Source organism: Epinephelus lanceolatus, chromosome 18 (genome assembly GCF_041903045.1).
Source record: "Epinephelus lanceolatus isolate andai-2023 chromosome 18, ASM4190304v1, whole genome shotgun sequence".
In the NCBI taxonomy this organism is placed as follows: Eukaryota; Metazoa; Chordata; class Actinopteri; order Perciformes; family Serranidae; genus Epinephelus; species Epinephelus lanceolatus.
The window spans coordinates 2,965,599-2,984,708 of record NC_135751.1 but is presented as its reverse complement, the minus strand read 5'-3'; the positions used below and the strand labels follow the sequence as shown (position 1 = coordinate 2,984,708).

The 19,110-nt window shown below is 39.7% G+C and overlaps 1 protein-coding gene across 5 annotated transcripts in view; it reads left to right on the top strand.

The window, feature by feature from the left end:
- The window catches only part of scpep1 (serine carboxypeptidase 1), a 53,938-nt gene extending 35,775 nt beyond the window's left edge, over positions 1-18,163 (top strand). For 2 of the 5 annotated variants that reach the window (XM_033644988.2, XM_078161390.1), the window contains exons 9-13: positions 217-301; positions 409-522; positions 610-747; positions 896-1,059; positions 17,958-18,163. In XM_033644988.2, coding sequence (XP_033500879.1) covers positions 217-301; positions 409-522; positions 610-747; positions 896-1,059; positions 17,958-18,020 — 564 coding nt within the window. In that variant the 3' untranslated portion in view covers positions 18,021-18,163. Of the gene's footprint in view, positions 1-216; positions 302-408; positions 523-609; positions 748-895; positions 1,060-4,066; positions 4,932-7,465; positions 10,370-17,957 lie in introns of those variants that run through there. The other 3 variants (XM_078161388.1, XM_078161387.1, XM_078161389.1) reach the window with 2 other exon arrangements.
- The last annotated feature ends 947 nt before the right edge of the window (positions 18,164-19,110 follow it).

Below are 19,110 nucleotides of genomic sequence, written 5' to 3'. Positions count from 1 at the left end.
TATGTTTATGTACAGCACTTGTATGGCTGTTGTTATTTTTAAAGTGCTCTATAAATAAAGTTGAGTTGAGTGAGCATGCAAAAAATTGTTACCATGGAATTTCAACTAAATATCATGACATTTTGTTACTGACAGATTGCTCTGGAAGTAATTTTCTTAGTATTGCATATAAAGTGTTTCCTTGCCACATAGCATGTGTTTTGGTTTTCATGTCAGAACACCAACGGAGTGAACTTTTACAACATCCTGACCCAGGAGCCGGATGAGAAACGCAGATCTGCAGCAGGAGAAGACTTCATCTGTAAGACGCTGTGCTAACTGTTCACATCCAATGGTTCATTATATGACCCATAATGTACTACTTTATTTTCATTTCATTTGAGCTTTTACCATGTTCTTTTCCACCAGCTCTGCAGACACGTCGCCATGTTCAACCCCTACACAGCCTGTCACTGAGCGAGCTGATGAATGGACCAATCAGGAAGAAACTTGGCATCATCCCCCAGAATGTTACCTGGGGAGGTACTGTATCTAAACAGTGGACTCTCATTCTTGAAGCAGTATTTTGTCCTCTACAATGGTTGTCCCTCTCCTGTGTGTGCTGTCTAGGCCAGGCAGAGGGTGTGTTCAGCAACATGGTAGGAGACTTTATGAGGCCTGTGGTGGATGTAGTGGACCAGCTGCTGACGGCTGGAGTCAACGTCACCATCTACAATGGACAGTTGGATCTCATAGTGGACACCATGGGTAACCTACTCAGTGTATTGCCTTCCGTTCAGCACTAGCAGCAGTGTTGTCTGTGCTGTAAACCCATCCACATATCTAGTTCCTCTGCAGAGAGCTGTGCCACATGGATGTCTAATTCCTGTCACATGATTTGTACATGCTGTCTCAGGTCAGGAGCTGTGGGTGAAGAGGCTGAAGTGGGAGGGGCTGCCTGGGTTTAACAAGCTGAGGTGGACCCCACTGGATAACCCCTCCTACCCGGGCATTACTGGAGCTTTTTACAAGACTTATAAGAACTTTGCATTCTACTGGATCCTCAAAGCTGGTCACATGGTAAGATACCAATCATAGATAAAACAGCCTTAGTATGTCACACAGGAAGCTTTATCCTATTAGGTACTACATCACAATGAGGCACCTTGTTAGGGGTGCCTGCTGTGGAACACAGGCACAACCTATTATTATTATTTTCTTGTTAAAGAAACAACACAGCCAATACATTTTCAATTTTAGACCTGGTGGGATAATATACTGGCACTGTGAGCTCTCTAAGATATGACAGAGTCTGACCATTTAGAGCTTTATAAGTTAACAGTAGGATTTTAAATTCAATTCTGGATTTTACAGGTTTACACGTTGTTAGCTGTTAGCCGATAGCGGTGTCTGTAATAACTCAGTAAATGGCCCGTGAAAAAAATATTTTTTCCAGCAGATGTCTTAGTTACAACATGATTGAGCTAACTGGAGTAGTTTCATGTCGTATCCGACAACGGGAGGCTTTTAACAGATGCTGTTGTGAGCTGTCCCTGTCAGCTGCAGCCACTACTGATGCTTTCTAGACATCGTGATTTCCCATAACTGAATAAATACCACACATAGCAACACAAAACTGCTTTGCTAGCTCAATCATGTTGTAACTAAGATATCCGCTGGAAAAAATATTTTTTTTCACGGGCCATTTAGTGAGGTTTTTTTTTACATGGCGGCGGAAGCTATATGAACGAGCTAACCCTCGTCTGCTGAGTTTTAAAAATGCCGGCTATTTTGTAGCTTTCTGTTCACGTCACATCCCTCCTTGAGTATATCCAATCAGCACCAAGTAATCCCCAAGCCCCAGCCAGGAGTCTTTCGGGGCCGTTCTGAGTACCTACCCCGAGGCAGGGACTTGTTTAGCCCCCGTAAAAGTTCCGGAACTCTGTCCTTGGTGGGGGTGGTTCCTGCGGTGGAGACACGTACCAACGGCCCCGGCCCCGTAAAATTACCCCGAAGTTCCTGCGGTGGAAATGGGCCTAATGTGTTCTCGCCTCTTAGTTCCTGTCAGTGCACGTGCTGCTGCATTCTGAATTACCTGGAGAGTGTTTAAAGACTTATTAGAGCTACCTGATAATAGGAATTACAGTAATCCAGCCCAGAGGTAACAAAAGCGTGGACCAATTTTCTGCATCTTTTCGGGTTAGGATGGGCCTAATCTTCGCAATATTACGCAGATGAAAACACGAAACGAATGTTTTAAATGGGAGTTAAAAGACAGATCTTGATCAAATATTACTCCGAGGTTCAGGGGCGAAAATCCCATTTCATAGTTGTTAAAATTTTAGAGAATAATTCCAGGGGAGGACAAGGAAAAAAAAGTTGTAGCCTGTCTTTTATACAGCATCTTTTACCGCAATTTGACGCTTTAATCTTCTCTCTATCTCTCCAACAGGCAGAGTGAATGTCTATACTAAGTAAACTAAAACTAAAACTAAACATTTCCTGCAATTAAACTGGTAAACTGGTTTATAAACAGTGTGCTGTGAGATCTGCCGCTGCGCACCTCACAACCATGCGTAATAGTCGCGCGTAATGACTGCTCCTCGTCTGCATGTCTTTCATGTTTGTCTCACTGACAGGAGGAGAGCCTACAGACAGGTACCCATTAGCTACGCTCCGTCACAACAGTGCGTAATGCGCGTAATGACTGCTCCTCGTCTGCACGTCTTTCATGTTTGTCTCATTGACAGGTGGAGAGCGTGCAGACAGGTACCCATTGCTCCGCCACTAACTGCTCTTGTCCTGTCCTCTCCCTCTTCTTTCTCTCCTGTCCTCTATGACTATCACTAAACTCAGAGCTTAATCATTAGCTTTTAGCTTAGCAGCACTCGTAATTGAGTAGGCTTTTGAACAATGCAGGAGAAATGTTGCAGACAGTTGATATTATCAGCCTGGGCCTGGTTGTAACAGTAAATGGGATGTGTTGTAACTTGTGTAAGTTAAACTGTATCTGTGTGAGTGAACATCTTACCCTGCCATGCGCGATGTGGACAGCGGTTCCAGCCACACGGCTACTGCTGCCAAGCAGCCCCGCCCGTTGGAAAGAGTGTGGGATATACCACTACTAGGAATGGGAGGGGGGGGACTAAATCTTTTAAGATTTAAATAGCACATTATTGCGCGATTATAATGAGCACTGCTTACATTGTGCTTTTAATAAATACTACTGCATTGTTCAAAAATTATTAATTGTGTCTCAAATGATTCTAGGGGGGTACAGCTTTACTGAAGGGGGAGTCATGTCCCCCCTGTCCCCCCCGGGATTTCCGCCCCTGCCGAGGTTACTTACGGGAGTGCTAGAGGCCAGAGCAATGCCATCCAGAGAAACTATGTCATCAGATAAAGAATCTCTGAGGTGTTTGGGGCCAAGAACAATAACTTCAGTTTTGTCTGAATTTAACATCAGGAAATTGGAGCTCATCCAGGTTTTTATGTCTTTAAGGCAATTTTGAAGTTAAGTTAATTAATAAGTTTCTTTTGACTTCATCGATAAATACAATTGTGTATCATCCACATAGCAATGGAAATTTACAGAGTGATTTCTTATGATGTTACCTAAGGGAAGCATGTATAGAGTGAATAGGATTGGTCCGAGCACAGAACCTTGTGGAAGTCCGAAACAAACTTTAGTATTTAGAGATGATTCAACATGAACAAACTGAAAACGATCAGATAAATAAGATTTAAACCAGCTTAGTGCAGAATCTTTTAGGCCAATTAAAGGGAAATTTCGGTTTATTTCAACTTGTCTCCTATCGTCCTAAATTTGTTTCAAGTCACTAGTGACATATAAATAATAGTTAGCATGTTAGCCGTTAGCCTAGATACAGCCGTAGCGTCAGACCTGTTAAAACTTAATTGAACGGGCATCCTTTCAAGTGCAAAGTTAGTTCACTAAACAAGCTTTTTCTCCACAAAGACCGCCTCATATCGTTAGGATAAATGTCAGAGAACATATAGAAAACGACATGTAAACGTGTTGTCTTACCTTACCGGTATGGTGCCATGTTTGTTGTTTACCATTTAGCTAAGGCTGCAACCGGTCCCATTCCTTGCAACTGAGGTATTCCTCTTCTGTGGGCATTGGGGTACAGCATTCACAGGTAACGTTACAACACCAATCTCCAGAGCTAAATCCTTCCAGCAGCCATTCCTCCTCTGTCGTCCTCTAACGTTATCTGTTGTGCCTCTCTCTCTCTCTCTCTCCTCCATTCTTCAATTTCACAAAGCTCTTCGTCAGTGTATTCTGGCTCAAATAAATAAGTGCGGCCATCGACTCTCGATGTGGAAAGCCTATATACTAACATTCCACATTTAGGTGGTCTTCAGAGTTGTTGTCTTACCTTACGTTGTGTTTACCGTTTACCTCTGCTTCCCAAAGTGCAGCCGAAATATCGCGAGAACAAGCAGCGATCTCATACCGTGCCTGAAATCTCGCGAGAATAAGCCGCAGCAGCTGCAAGGCAGAACCGGACAGTAGCCTGAAAGGTTCATTCATTTATTTTATGAAAGATTTATAGAATAATGGCTGACTTTTAGCAAAACTTCGACTTTGTGGAGGAGGAATTTGATTTTGCAGAGTTTTATGGCCGCACTTATTTATTTGAGCCAGAATACACTGACGAAGAGCTTCGTGAAACTGAAGAATGGAGGAGGAGAGAGAGAGAGGCACAACAGGTAGAGGACAACAGTGTTCCAGTCTCTGTAGCAGAATTTGATGGTCAATTGTGTCAAACGCCGCACTAAGATCTAATAAAACAAGTATAGAGACGAGTCCTTTGTCTGAAGCAATCAGAAGATCATTTGTAATTTTAACTAGTGCTGTCTCAGTGCTATGATGCACTCTAAATCCTGACTGAAATTCCTCAAATAAATTATTATCATGGAGAAAATCACACAGCTGGTCTGCGACTACTTTCTCAAGGATCTTTGAAAGAAAGGGAAGATAAGATATGGCTCTACACTTGGCTAACACCTCTGGATCTAGGGTGGGCTTTTTCAGAAAAGGTTTAATTACAGCTAGCTTTAAGAACTGTTGTATATAGCCTGTTAATAAAGATATATTGATCATTGTTAACATAGAAGTGTTCACTAAAGGTAAAACTTCGTAGTCTAGTTGGGATGGGGTCTAAGACACAATGATGTAGATGAAGAAATCATTGAGGTCAGTTGTGGAAGGGTAATTGGAGAGAAGCAATCCAAATATATATTAGGTCTTACAGCTGTGTTTGAGGGCAGATAGGTACTATCTGAGGACAAGAGGTCAAGAATTTTTCCTCTAATAGTTAGAATTTTGTCATTAAAAAAGCTCATAAAATCATTACTGCTAAGGCAGTGATCCTCACTATTTTTTTCACAAGAGCCACATTGGCAGAGCAAAGTCAAGGGGAGAGCCACTTTCACGACAATATACCAAGTCACCTACACAGATGAACATTTCTACATATAAATTGGACATCCCACAAATAAAGAAACAACACAGCCAATACATTTTTAATTTTAGACCATAATTACCTTAATACTGGGATGAGCGGGAGCTGGCATTTGTAGTTTGTTGTTGCAATCACAGTGAGGCATTCTTGATAGTGTACATGGTTGAAAATGTTGACTCACAGGTGTAGGTGCTCACAAAGAAAGACAACACTTTCTGCACAAGTGGTTTCAAAGTGGGAAAGTCTGCTTCAGAAACCAAACTCCAGAAGTGGCCTACACCTGTTCTGAAGTGCATTCAGAATATCCTCACCTCTTGTTTGGCCATGGAGTGGTAGTAAGCACAACATTTCCTCTCAAAAGAGTTGTCTTTTGGGAACCTCACCCAAACGCCCAGCTGAGCAACATCGGTGACATCTGTGCTTTCATCCCCCGCGATGCTGAAACAAGGCACCACGTGCAGGTCAGCCTACAACTGGTCACATATGTCCTTTCCGATGTCTTCCATCCTTCTCATTATTGTTGAATCGGACAACTGTAATCCTTTTATTTGTTTGAGAATCATGTCCTTGTTGTCAAAATCTGTGAACAATATTTCTGCTGAAGCCAAAAAGCAGTCTTTTACTATTTCCGAGTCTGAGAATGTTTTTTTTTTTGCCCGCACCAAAATCCACGCTATCTCAAAAGATGCCTCTGTTAAACGCTCTGCAGTAGATGTTGTCCGGTGGATACGATTTTGCTGCCCACAAAGTGAAGCAGTGAGCTGTGCTATTTTTTTCTTTCTGAGTTCACTGCCAGGCGGGTAACTTTCATTGAAGTGTGGATGCATTGTTTTGAAATGGCGCTCCAAGTTGCTTCGTTTGAAACCGGTACGGGTTTGTTTGCATATTAAGCACAGAGGATTCATGCCATGAAGAACAAATAGGAATTCATCTGTCCACTTCTCTTGAAATTTCCTGTGGTTCATCTTGTATGCCTCGTACCTTTCATTTTTTACTCTGCGTTTCCCTGCTCGTCCCCTCTCCCGACTCTCCGGCATCTTCATGTTGATTTTCGTTTGCTGCTTCCTCCGACTCTTTATCTTCAGTATTCCTTACAACGCTGTGTGTCTGTCCGTCTCGTTTTTGTCCTTTTTTTTTTAATTAGAAATCGATTCATTTTTTTGCCCTGTGCATGTCATGCTGGTTGGCGGAGCTATCGTAACCTGCAAGCCACCTGCACTACGGTCAAGTGAGCCGATGTTGTCAAAATGCCGTAACGTTTTGCGTTAACCCCCTTTTAATTATTAATCATTAATTGAGGTGAAAGGAGAAATATAAAGCGGATGTTTGCTTGTTTGTAGTGTAGTGTTCATTGTAAATTCATGTAGCACATTTTAACAAATGTATTGGCTGTGTTACCATATTGTTATATAAGCTAACATGCGAGCCACCAATTAAAGCTTGACGAGCCGCATGTGGCTCTGTGCTAAGGGCTAAAGGAATACAAGGTTTAATAGAGCTGTGACTCTCAGTCAGCCTGGCTACAGTGCTGAAAAGAAACCTGGGGTTGTTCTTATTTTCTTCTATTAATGCTGAGTAATAGTTTGCTCTGGCATTGCGGAGGCCCCTCTTATACGTTTTGAGACTGTCTGCCCAGACTAACCGTGATTGGTTCATCACCAATTCCTTTAAAATTTTTGCGATATTTGTTTTAACACAACACAATGTCACTGATGTCCCAAGTTTTCAGGAAGCATACCATTGGCATGCTGACTGCAGGGATATCCACCAGAGCTGTTGCTCATGAACTGAATGTTCATTTCATCACCATAAGCTGTCTCCAATGTCGTTACCATGAATTTGGCAGTACATACAACCAACCTCACAACCGTAGACCACATGTCACCTACAGACTGTAAAAGTTCAGCAGTCTTATAAGTTTAGTGCATCTACACTCAAGGTTAAATGAATCTGAAATGACATGCAATTCATTCGAGTGAATTTGAATGCCACAGGGATCCCCCAGGAGGAGCTGGGAAGTGTTGCTGGGGAGAAGGGGCGTCTGGAGTGCTTTGCTAAGCCTGCTACCTCTGCGACCCGGCCTCGGAGAAGCGGTTGAAAATGGAGTGGAAAGAAGTTACTATCATGACATCTGACTAAGTTAACTAACTAGAAAGACAAACAAACAGGAAGAAGGGCAGGAAGAAGACCCTCAGAACTGACAGACAAACAGACACATCTACAAAGCTGTGTTCATTTTGACAGCTACTTCAGATTTAGTCGTAGTCTTAGATGAAAATGCTTATTAGTTTTAGTCACATTTTAATCATTTTTATCCTTCATAATTTTAGTCGACAAAAATTCAAAACATTTTAGTCAACAAAAAATCATGACATTTTAGTCAACTTTTAGGCAAGGCAAGGCAACTTATTTATATAGTGCATTTCATACACAAGCCAACTCAATGTGCTGTACATGATAAACAATGCAACATTAAAAGCATTAAAAAAGTGCAGAAAAATAAAAAGACAGCTTACTAAAATACAGCATAAAACAATAATTAACTTTAAAATGATTAAAAGAGTATACAAATGAAATGTTGCAAATGAAAGATAAAAATTTAAAAGTGCTTTAAAAGAGCTCAATCATAAGCATGAGAGAAGAGTAGAGTTCTTAACCTTGATTTAAAAACACTCACATTTGAGGCAGACTGCAGTTCTATTGGTAGCTTATTCCATTTGTGTGCAGCATAACAGCAAAATGTTGCTTCACTGTGTTTGGTTTGAGCTCTGGGCTCCACTATCTGACCTGAGTCTGTAGATCTCAGAGCCCTACTGGGTTTATATTCCATTAACATTTCCTAAAAGTATTCTGGAGCTAAACCATAAAGTGATTTGTAGACCAGGAACAGAACTTTGAAGTCGATTCTATAGATGTCATCACAACTTCCGGTTTCCGGGCTGTGGACTTGGCTTTGTTTTGGATATTGCTCCCTATATTTATTAATAACTTTTGTCTCGGCCAGCAAATTAAAATTTCCGACCGGATATATGTTAATCTGGATTCATCGGATTCATCAGAGTCAATCGGGGCTCTGGAAAGTTTCACTGATAAACAATACAGAGCCGCGAAGAAAATGCCAGGTCACGGAGCGCCCCGACACAAAAAATCCCGCAACAGGTCGGCTTCTTCGGAAAGCGCAGAGGAACAAACAATGGAAGTGGAGATATCTTTAATGCAATCAATAAATGAGCGACTCGGCAAGTTGGATATACTGGTTGAGCTGCAAAAAGATCTCTGCGACCTGAGACAAAGTTTGGAATTCAGCCAAGCTCAAATTGACGATCTGCGGAAGGAGAATGACTCTTTGAAAGGTACTGTGTTTGTGATTCAGAAGACTCTGGAGACTGTCACAAAAGAAAACAAACACTTGAGGGAAACGGTGCTTGATGTGCAAACTAGATCAATGCGGGACAATTTGATTTTTTCCGGGATTCCTGAGAGAGAGAATGATGACGCTGAACAATCCATACGGGAATTTATGTGCCACCAATTAAAGTTATCCCAGGAATCAGTACATGAAATTTCCTTCTCGAGGGTCCATAGGCTGGGAAAGAAGGGGAAGGATAAAGCTCACCCCATTATCGCTCGGTTCGAACATTTTAAACAGAAGGAGTTAGTGAGGTCTCGAGGCAAGGATCTTAAGGGCACAAACTTTTGGATAAATGATCATTTTCCTGCGGAGATTAATGACAGAAGGCGGAAACTAACTCCCATCCTGAGAGAACACAGGATCAGAAACCACAAAGTCTCCTTAATTGTGGACAGATTATATATAGATGGACCGTTGTACAGAGATTCAGAGATCACCCCATGGCTGTTTTAAAGTTTGAATGTTGTGTATGTTTTATGTGTGTGTGTGTGTGTGTGTGTGTTTGTATGCATATGTATGTCTATGTGTACATGTATGTATTTTATTTTTTATTTTAATGTTTAAATGATGCTTTCTGACTCTATTAATTTACACTTGCCAAAGAAAGGGTTACATATCGCTCATGTGAATGTAAAGAGTTTGGCAAATAAGGTGGATGAGGTATTGAATGTTGTCCAGAGGAACAATCTGCATGTGCTTGCTATCACTAAGACTCATCTTGACCAAACTATAACAAATGGACAAATTGAATTGAGAGGATACAATATCATAAGGAAGGACAGGAACAGAAGGGGAGGAGGTGTCGCCATATATATTCAAGAGCACCTGCTGCTTAAAGTGCGAGATGATCTATGTGTGAATGGACTGGAGATCCTGTGGATTCAAATTCACCTTCCTTTCCAACAACCAACGTTAATTGGATGTATTTACAGACCCCCAAAATCAGATGCTTTATACCTGGATAAGATATGTGAAAGTATTGACCTTGCTCTGGACGATAGAAAAGAATTATTTATGCTTGGGGACTACAACATTGACTGGAAAAGTAAACATTCTGATGGTAACAAGACTAAGTTTACTCAATATATAGAGAGTCGTAATTTATATCAAATGGTACAGGATGTCACGAGGTCCTCAAGAAACAAATTTGGGCATAAAACTGAAAGCATTATTGATCTGATATTCAGCAATGTTCCAAATAAGTGCTCGAATGCCAAGTCTGCCCTGGTGTCCTGGACAGATCATAATATTGTGTACATTACTAAATACACCAAAGTACCAAAAAGACCTCCTAGAGTGATTGTTAAACGGAGCTTTAAAAAATTTGTCCTAGAAGACTATCAGGGAGATTTGGCTGCTGTTCCTTGGGACCTTGTGTATCTTGAAGATGACTTGGATTGTGCTGTTGATTGTTTTACGAAATTGTTTACAAATGTGATTGAGCTTCATGCTCCTATAAGGAAATACACAATTAAGGCCAAACCATCCCCCTGGATTGACCAACAACTGAGAGAAGCAATATCCCAGAGGGATGAGGCAAAAATTATAGCATCTAGATCAGGATTGGATTCAGATATTATGATATATAGAAAATGCAGAAATTTTGTTGTAAAACTCAATCGTCAGAAAAAGACCCTATATTACAATACAGCTTTCGAGGAATGTAGAAACAATTCAAAACAGATATGGCACACAGTGAATGGTTTACTTGGTAGGTCAAATAGTGTTAGTCCTGTGAGTGTTGAGGTTGATGGGAAGATCAGCACAAAACCAATAGATATTGCAAATCATTTTGCAGACTATTTTGAATCAAAGATAAATGATCTCAGGTCCCATATGATCAGTAATGTATCAAACGAGTTATTGGTGGGCAAAATAGACAGTAAGATTATGAAAGGGAAAAACTGCAGTTTTGTGTTACCTGACACATCAGTAGATGAAATTGAGAAAATTTTGAGTTCACTTCCTGATGATAAATCCCCAGGGTATGATCTTATTGACAATAAACTGTTGAAATATGCCGCACCATATATTATGAGACCTGTAAAATATCTATTTAACCTTTCTCTGCAACAAGGAGTGTTTCCCACAGAGTGGAAACATGCAAAAATCTGCCCCATTCCTAAAGATGTTAAAATATCTTTCACTGCAAGCAACAGTCGTCCAATTAGCTAATTCTCCTCTTTAAGTAAAATTTTAGAAAGAGTTGTTAGTGACCACATTTGGAAATATATGGAATCTAATAACCTTTTAACCCGTGCTCAACATGCATATCGTAAAAATCATTCTACTGAAACTGCATTGATAGATATGACAGATGAGTGGCTAAGTGCCCTTGATCAAGGTAAACTAGTGTCCTTATTACTTCTTGATTTTACTGCAGCATTCGATTTGATAGATCACACTATTCTACTGAAAAAGTTGACTCATTATGGTTTCAGTGAGAATGCTATCAATTGGATGAGTTCCTACTTAAATGGTAGAAAGGAATCCATCTATGTTAATGGCTCCTTTTCTTCCCCACGTACACTTACATGTGGTATTCCACAAGGGAGTTGCCTAGGGCCATTATTGTTTATTATATACACGAATGATTTTCCCTTAGTGTTAGCCAACTCAAATGCACATATGTTTGCGGATGATACAACCATCACTGCAGCAGCAGGCTCACAAACTCGGTTGTATGAATATTTGTCTAATGATTTTAAATCCGTTATCAAATGGGTGGAAAATAATAAATTAGTGTTAAATGTAATTAAAACAAAGTATATGATTATATATGCACTACACGAAAGAGGAGGAAATTGAAGCCATGGCACTTAACATATGGCAGTGTTCACATCGAAGAGGCTACAGAAGTAAAGTTATTGGGGGTCAAAATACAAAACAATCTCTCTTGGGCAGCTCATATTACTGATCTTTCTAAAAGAGTGATGAAAATGGCAGGAATGATTGGACGAATTGTAAAGTTTTTATCTAAAGACACTCTTAAGGTAATATGTCATAGTCTAATCTATAGTCACATTAGTTATTGCTGTGCAGTGTGGGGTAATGCAGCTCTGAGAGATATGAGGACAAGGCAGCTAGAATGGTCTTAAGATGTGGGTTTGAAAAAGCAGTAAGTGAACTTCATGCTATGATGGGATGGCCCACAGTAGTAGAGCATGTGAGACAACATTCTATTGCACTAATTTCAAAGATTCAAAAGTTTAGCAAGCCAGTGAGTATCAAGGACAAGTTGTTATTAGTGCGTGAAAAACATCAAGTCAACGTTAGAATAAGAGATAAAAATCATTATGTATTACCAAAAATAAAAACTGAAATGGGAAGGCGGACTTTCATTTTCAGAACCATTAAATTATGGAATTCATTACAATAATTACTCAGGAGTGGTTTGGCAGTTGGATTGTTGACTGTAGGATTTGTATTTGTATTTTAAATGTTGTTATTATCACAATATTATATTGCAAGTAGGTTTGCACAGTAGTGGTATTTCTGCGAATGAATATCTCATTCACATGAATATTTCATTTCATACATGCATTTGTTTGAATGAATGTGTGTATATATGTAGACATATATGGTACTCAAATTGTGCTAATGTATTTTGGCTGAGTGTGTGTGTGTCTGTGTGTGTGTGTGTGTGTGTGTGTGTGTGTGTGTGTGCGCGAGTGAGTGAATCTATATATGTATATGATTATATGTTTAAGTGTTATGATTACTGTATGTTTAATTGTTTTTAATCTTGATGTGGACTCTTGGAAGATTAGCCAATGGCTAAAAGAGATCCAAATAAAATCAAATCAAATCAAATCTATAGCTAACTGGGAGCCAGTGTAAAGACTTCAGAACTGGAGTAATATCCTGAGATCTCTTTGTTCTGGTCAAAACCGAAGCTGCAGCATTCTGAATGAGCTGCAGCTGTCTAATGCTCTTTTGGGGGAGTCCAGTCTACTGGAGATGAAAGCATGGATGAGCTATTCCTGGTCTGTTTGGGACATGAAACCCTTCTCTCTGGATATGTTTGTTACGGTGATTGATTTGATGTGACTGCTAAAAGTCAGATCTGAGTCTGTCAACACACCAAGGTTTCGGACTTGGTCTCTGGCTTTTAAAGACAGTGACACGAGGTATTTTTACTAACAGCAATCCTATTTTCTTTACTGCCAAAAACAATTTCCTCAGTTTTGTTTCAATTTAGCTGAAAGTTTTGGCTCATCCAGTTATTTATTTTGTTCTAAACAGTGACACAACAACTCTGTTGAACTGTAATCATCTGGGGACAGTGCTAGGTATAGTTGTGTGTCATCTGCATAACTATGATAGTCAACATTAAAGTTCTGCAGAATTTGACTCAAAGGTAGCATATATATATATATATATATATATATATATATATATATATATAGGCTGAACAAAAGGGGTCCAAGAACTGACCCTTGAGGAACCCCACATGTCATAGCCATTCAACTGGATTCATAACTTCCAATGGTCACAAAAAAACTCAGTTCCTCCAAGTAGGACCTGAACCTTTTTAAAACTGTTCCATTGAGTCTTGCCCAAGTTTCCAACCTGTTCAACAGTATACTGTGATTTACAGTGTCAAACACGGCATTGAGATCCAATAATACTAGAACTGACACCTTGCCTGAGTCAGTGTTCAACCTTATATCATTTAGCACTCTATTAAGAGCTGATTATGTACTGTGATGAGGTGGGAAACCTGATTGAAATTTGTCCATTAAAGTTCAAGAAATTGCTGAGTTGATCAAAAACCACTTTCTCAACAATCTTAGCTATGATTTGAGATAGGTTTATAGTTTGCTTATATGGAAGCATCTAGCGTTCTCTTTTTAAGAGTGGCTTAATAGCAGCTACTTTTAAGGGGTTTAGGAAATGTGCCTGACTGAAGTGAGCAATTGATTATTTGCTGCAAATCAGTTAGGACAGACATTGCAATAGTTTTAAAGAAGTCAGATGGTATAGTGTCAAGGCAGCAAGTTGATGGTTTAAGCTGCTGAACGGTTTCCTTTTATAATTTTTAGGTCAACTGTATTAAATTTTGACAAGGTTGTTGAGTTATTCCTGGGTGGTTTTAGGAGTTGCATCATTTTATTATTTTTGCTGATTTGTGCTGATATTTAACCGTATGGATTGTATTTTTTCACCAAAATAGCAAGCAAATTCATTGCATTATCTGTTGAGAGGAGTTCTGGAGCTATCAGATTAGGGGGGTTAGTAGGCTTATCACCATAGCAAACAAAGTGCGAGTATTGTTGATGTTCTTACTTATGATTTCCGAAAAGTATCGCTGTCTAACTCTGAATAACTCATGGTTGAAATTACAAAGACTTTGTTTGTAGAGGTCATAGTGAATCTGCATTCTGTTTGTAAGGCCTTTACCATCAGGCTCACCTCCGTGGTGTGTCAGCTCAAGGTTGTCTTAGTTTTAGTTTTAATAGGAGCAACAGCATCCATGACATTTGAGATTTTCCAGTTGAACTTATCCAGGAGCTCATGAACTGTCTCTGCACTCACAGTTGGTGACACAGCTATGGTCTCCATAAACTGAACAGTAGGGCTGTAGTCAACCAAAGAAAATCTTGGTCGACTAAAGTCGCACATAATTGTCAGCTAATTGATTAGTCTTGGGATAAAAAAATTTTGCATGTTATTTTTACTTCTGTGGTGGTGGTGGTGGTGTCTGTGTCACTCTGCAGTTACACCTCCAAAACACTAGTTGGCGGTGGAGGACTGTGTTAAGTGCTGTAAAGTTTAGTTCAAATCAAACTTTATTTATATAATTGATTCAAAACACACATTAAATATGGCTTTATAGAGACAGAGACAACACCAGTAAGCAAATCAGCTTCACTATAAATCGCAGAACTGACAGACAAACACTTGTCTTTATCTGGACACATTTGCCCCACCAATACAACATGCTAACGTTAATAGCACAAGTCTATGGCATTTTACATTGTATAAACTAGCCTAGCATCTAGCGATCTTTTCCTCTTCTCATATAAAACCAGGGACAACAGCAACATGTAACAAAGGTAACGACACATAATTTGGCTCCATTACAACTCAAAACATTTACTGACAAAACATCTGTCTTATACTAAACGTTTTCCACGCAAATACAACATGCTAACTTTATTAGCGCCAGCCTATGGCATTTTACATGGTATACATTAGCCTAGCAACTAGTGGAGATTTCCTCTGCTCATATGAAGCCTGGATAAATCCCTAAGTATAAATCCCTGAAGGATAAATCACACACACGACTTAAAATGCTATTTTAGTGGAGGCTTTACTGTCTTCACAATTTATTGTTTCTTATCTGTGAAATACAAGTAAATACAAGCTCCGTTTCCACTGAGGGAAATGGTGTCAGTATACAGAAACTGATAGGAGGTCTGCGTCACCGCGACACTGAGCATGAGGATGGGCAAGTTCAACTTTATGTCAACAACGGGGGTCGTTTGAAAACACCCCCATTTTCACAGGTAACTTAGCCTGTCCCTCCCTCCGCAGGAAATAATGGATTAATCCTGGAAAGCTATTGATGTAGCACTTTTCTCCTTATGAAAGTAACACGCCGATTATTCGACTAATGAGAATTTGGTCTGACGAGAGCATAACGACCAAATAATCGACTAGTTGACCAGGAGACTACAGCCCTACTGAGTGGTATTTTCATTTATGTACCTTTTCGTAATAGACACAGAGTTTAACTGAACAATTGGAATGATCTGTAAGTCAAACAACACAGAGAAATAATCAGAAAGAGACAAGTCCTTAACATCAACAGAAGAAATGTAAACACCCTTAGAGATAACCAAATCTAGAGTGTGGCCTTGAGTGTGCGTAAGCCCTTTCTCATGTTGTGAGAGGCAAGTAGAGAAGAGAGTTCTTAGGCAATACTGTGCATACAATTGTCTACATGAATGTTGAAATCCCCTGTTATGACTAAAAAGTTGTAGTCAGTACAGATAATTGACAGCAGTTTGGCAAACTCCTTGATGAATTTTCCAGAGGATCTTGGAGGTCTATAAGTGATTAAAAAAGTACCTTTTACCAAAAAGCAAAGATACTCAAAGGAGGTAAAATCAAAGACTTCATCTTGTGATTCAGGTTCTGCTCTTGCTGTTGTCTACTCTGCTTTGGGTTCAGGTGACAGAGCCTTACCGTCTGTGGGTAAATGCTGGCCCATGCTGCTGACAGAGACTCCTGTGTCAAATGCATCCACAGCTGAGCCTTGTACTGGATGTAACCAACTGTCAGTCTTCTATCAACAGTGGTTGACGCTGGTCGTCATCAACATCAACAATAATGCCTTTTTCCCCTTTATAGTTCGCTGTTGCTGTGATCACCAGAGTGTCTGACATTTTTGTCTGCCTGACAATTTTTTTTCTACAAGTATAAATAATTTCTACACACTTACAAACTGCCATTTCTCCAGCAGTTTTTGACAGGTTTAAGGGGTGATTTATGAGCATACACCTACTGATTATCATTTGAAAAGCTCAACATCTCTCTATATATGCTCTTAAAAACTAAGAGCATATATAGACACCACAGATAACTAATCTGAGACAACTAGGATTTGTACCGAGGTTCATTGTAAACTCTGACTTATTATATTCACAGACAAGATGTAAGGAGGTGTGTTTTACCTGTTTGACAGTTTCGACTGAGACTCCAGTCTTCCTCAGAAGCGTCATCCGACGTGCTGCTGACGTGTTATATATCAGCTGGTAGGCCTGACAGACCAATCAGAGTCTTTCAGGCCAACCCCGCCTCCCGCGTCGTTGTTCGTTCTCTGGAGTGGGAATCCCAGGTATGCGAGAGGGTGTACGCCCCCTCGTCACGGTTGATGGTGCCGCTTGCCCGCTTCCTGATCTCAATGGCCTCTTTTTATCCACAGTTTGAATTTATTGGTCTCTGATGTGATTATTTTGCTCCTGTCCCAGTCCATGATGTGGTTATTTCTTCTGCAGTGTTCTGTGATGGCTGATTTTAGGTTTTCCTGTTCTGCTTTGTCTTTTTGTGTCCTTGTGAATCGCCCCGCTGTCTCTTTTTCGCATTCTTTTTGATGTTCTTTGTCAAGCAGGTAAAACACACCTCCTTACATCTTGTCTGTCTGAATATAAGAAAACCTTAAAATATTCTAAATAAGAAGACAGTATGAACCTTATCAATCTATACATCTCACTGTTAAGAAGCAGAGAAATAACTTCATTGAAGCCTGAATTCTTTCTTATTCTGCAACATGTTAGTCTGGAGGTTTAAACTCTTGTCCTCACAAAGTTGGTGATTAAAACTAGACTTTCATCTCTGTCAGAGAAAACTCTGCTGAGTTCAGACTGTTTACTTACAGAACAGCTACACTCAGATAACTGAGCCTCCTATCTGCCTGTCAAACACCATCAACCCAGAAACTTTCCTGAGACAGTCTGAACTGAGTGGAGTCCTACGGGCTTTCAAAGTCTGATAGTCCACCACTAACATTTTCGTCCTGTGTCGTCTCGTCAATAAAAATGAAACCTAGATTTTGTCTGTTTATATCATCAAGATCTATTTTTAGCTCATTGTCTCGTTTTCTTCATGGAAAAAAGGTCGTTGACGAAATTAACACTGCTACATAGAGAGGTATAACTAAGGCTATAATGCTACAGTTATGGTAAAATCCAACATAAGTTAACCTGCTAGCTCACAACGATGTTTATGACGGTGCACCTTTGAAGGTTATGATGTAGAGATTGTACTATGGTCATACTTTTTTTTTTTTTTTAACTTTCAGCGCAAAAAGTATTTGGCGAACAGTGTGGTTAATCAACATTGTCCAAAAAAAATGTAAAAATGGCAAAATACTTTAGAGGGGGAATTTACGGGACTACAACTACCTTTCATAGTACAATGACAGTACATGAACCATGTACCTTGAAATTGATTCATATTGCATTATTTAGTAACTGCTCAGCTAATTGAGAACTAAAACCTTTCCAACGTGAGATAAAGTAATATTAGTTACATAATCAGTAAAACATATTTTTCTGTTGTCACAGATTCCTTCAGACCAGGGACCTATGGCCTTGCAGATGATGAAGATGATCACCCAGCAGGATTGATCTAGCCACTTTGATGCCAGCTGGATAGCTCTGACAATCACAACTATCGCTTGACCTTTTTATATTCCACTCTGTGCTTAACTAAATCCAGAATCTGTGTGTCTTCAGCCATAACAACAATAAAGACACTCCTTTTTTGTAAACACTGCCGTGGCTTCTTCTCTGGCACAAAATCTAAGTGTTAAAAGATGCTTATCCTTATTCTTACTACATACCTGAGAAGCCTGGACACCTGGGTCCTGTTCTTCTAATGGGGTCGAAAGAAGTATTTCAATGCTAGAAAGAGTCTTTGCACAAAACAAGGCTGGTCTATGCAGTGGACAGTGGTTAAATGTAAAAAAGTAGAAATACTATGTTAAAGTACATTTTTTGGAGTATCTGTACTTAACTTGAGTTTTTATTGGTCAATTTTCCCTTTTACGCCACTACATTTTACTCTAGTATCTATGTATTTCTCTGTCCTGAGCATTTTCTGTTATTTTTTTTACAACAAAATAAAATCAGAAGGTTTTGAGAATCAGTGGTCCGAGCTTGCTAGTTAGTTTATAGGTTCATCCCATAAGGTCAAGTGCAAACGGGTGCTCTCATAGCCACAGTTGAGTTTGGATTTTTAGTCAGGCCCAGGCTACAAGTCAGTTTACATGCTACATACTAGTGAGATCATCCTCATGATGGAAACATATGGCATCCTGCAGCAGAGAGGGTGTATAATGACTCAAAGAGATAAAGATTTGTGACAGGTAACTGTGCGGCGACTGCTCCGCCGTAGTGTGTAAGCCCTGGACAGTCAAAGGTTTTCTTCAAATCCTTTATAAGACTTTGTTTTTCTTCATGTGTACGCTCCATCTTTTAAGGTTATGTTGAAAAGGCATGTTAAAAAAAAATAACCTTCATAATCCTCAGAATTCTGACGGAATTGTTTTTTGAATGGCTATTTGATGCCTGAAATAAGGTCTGTGGTTAACACAAGTTGAAGAGATGTTCACGTTTTGTTCTGGCTACAAGTGTGCAATTGGTTATTACCAGCAGTGCAAACAAATGGTTGTAATGTAGTTATTAAGCTATAGAGGAGAGGCTGTAGAGAGCTGTG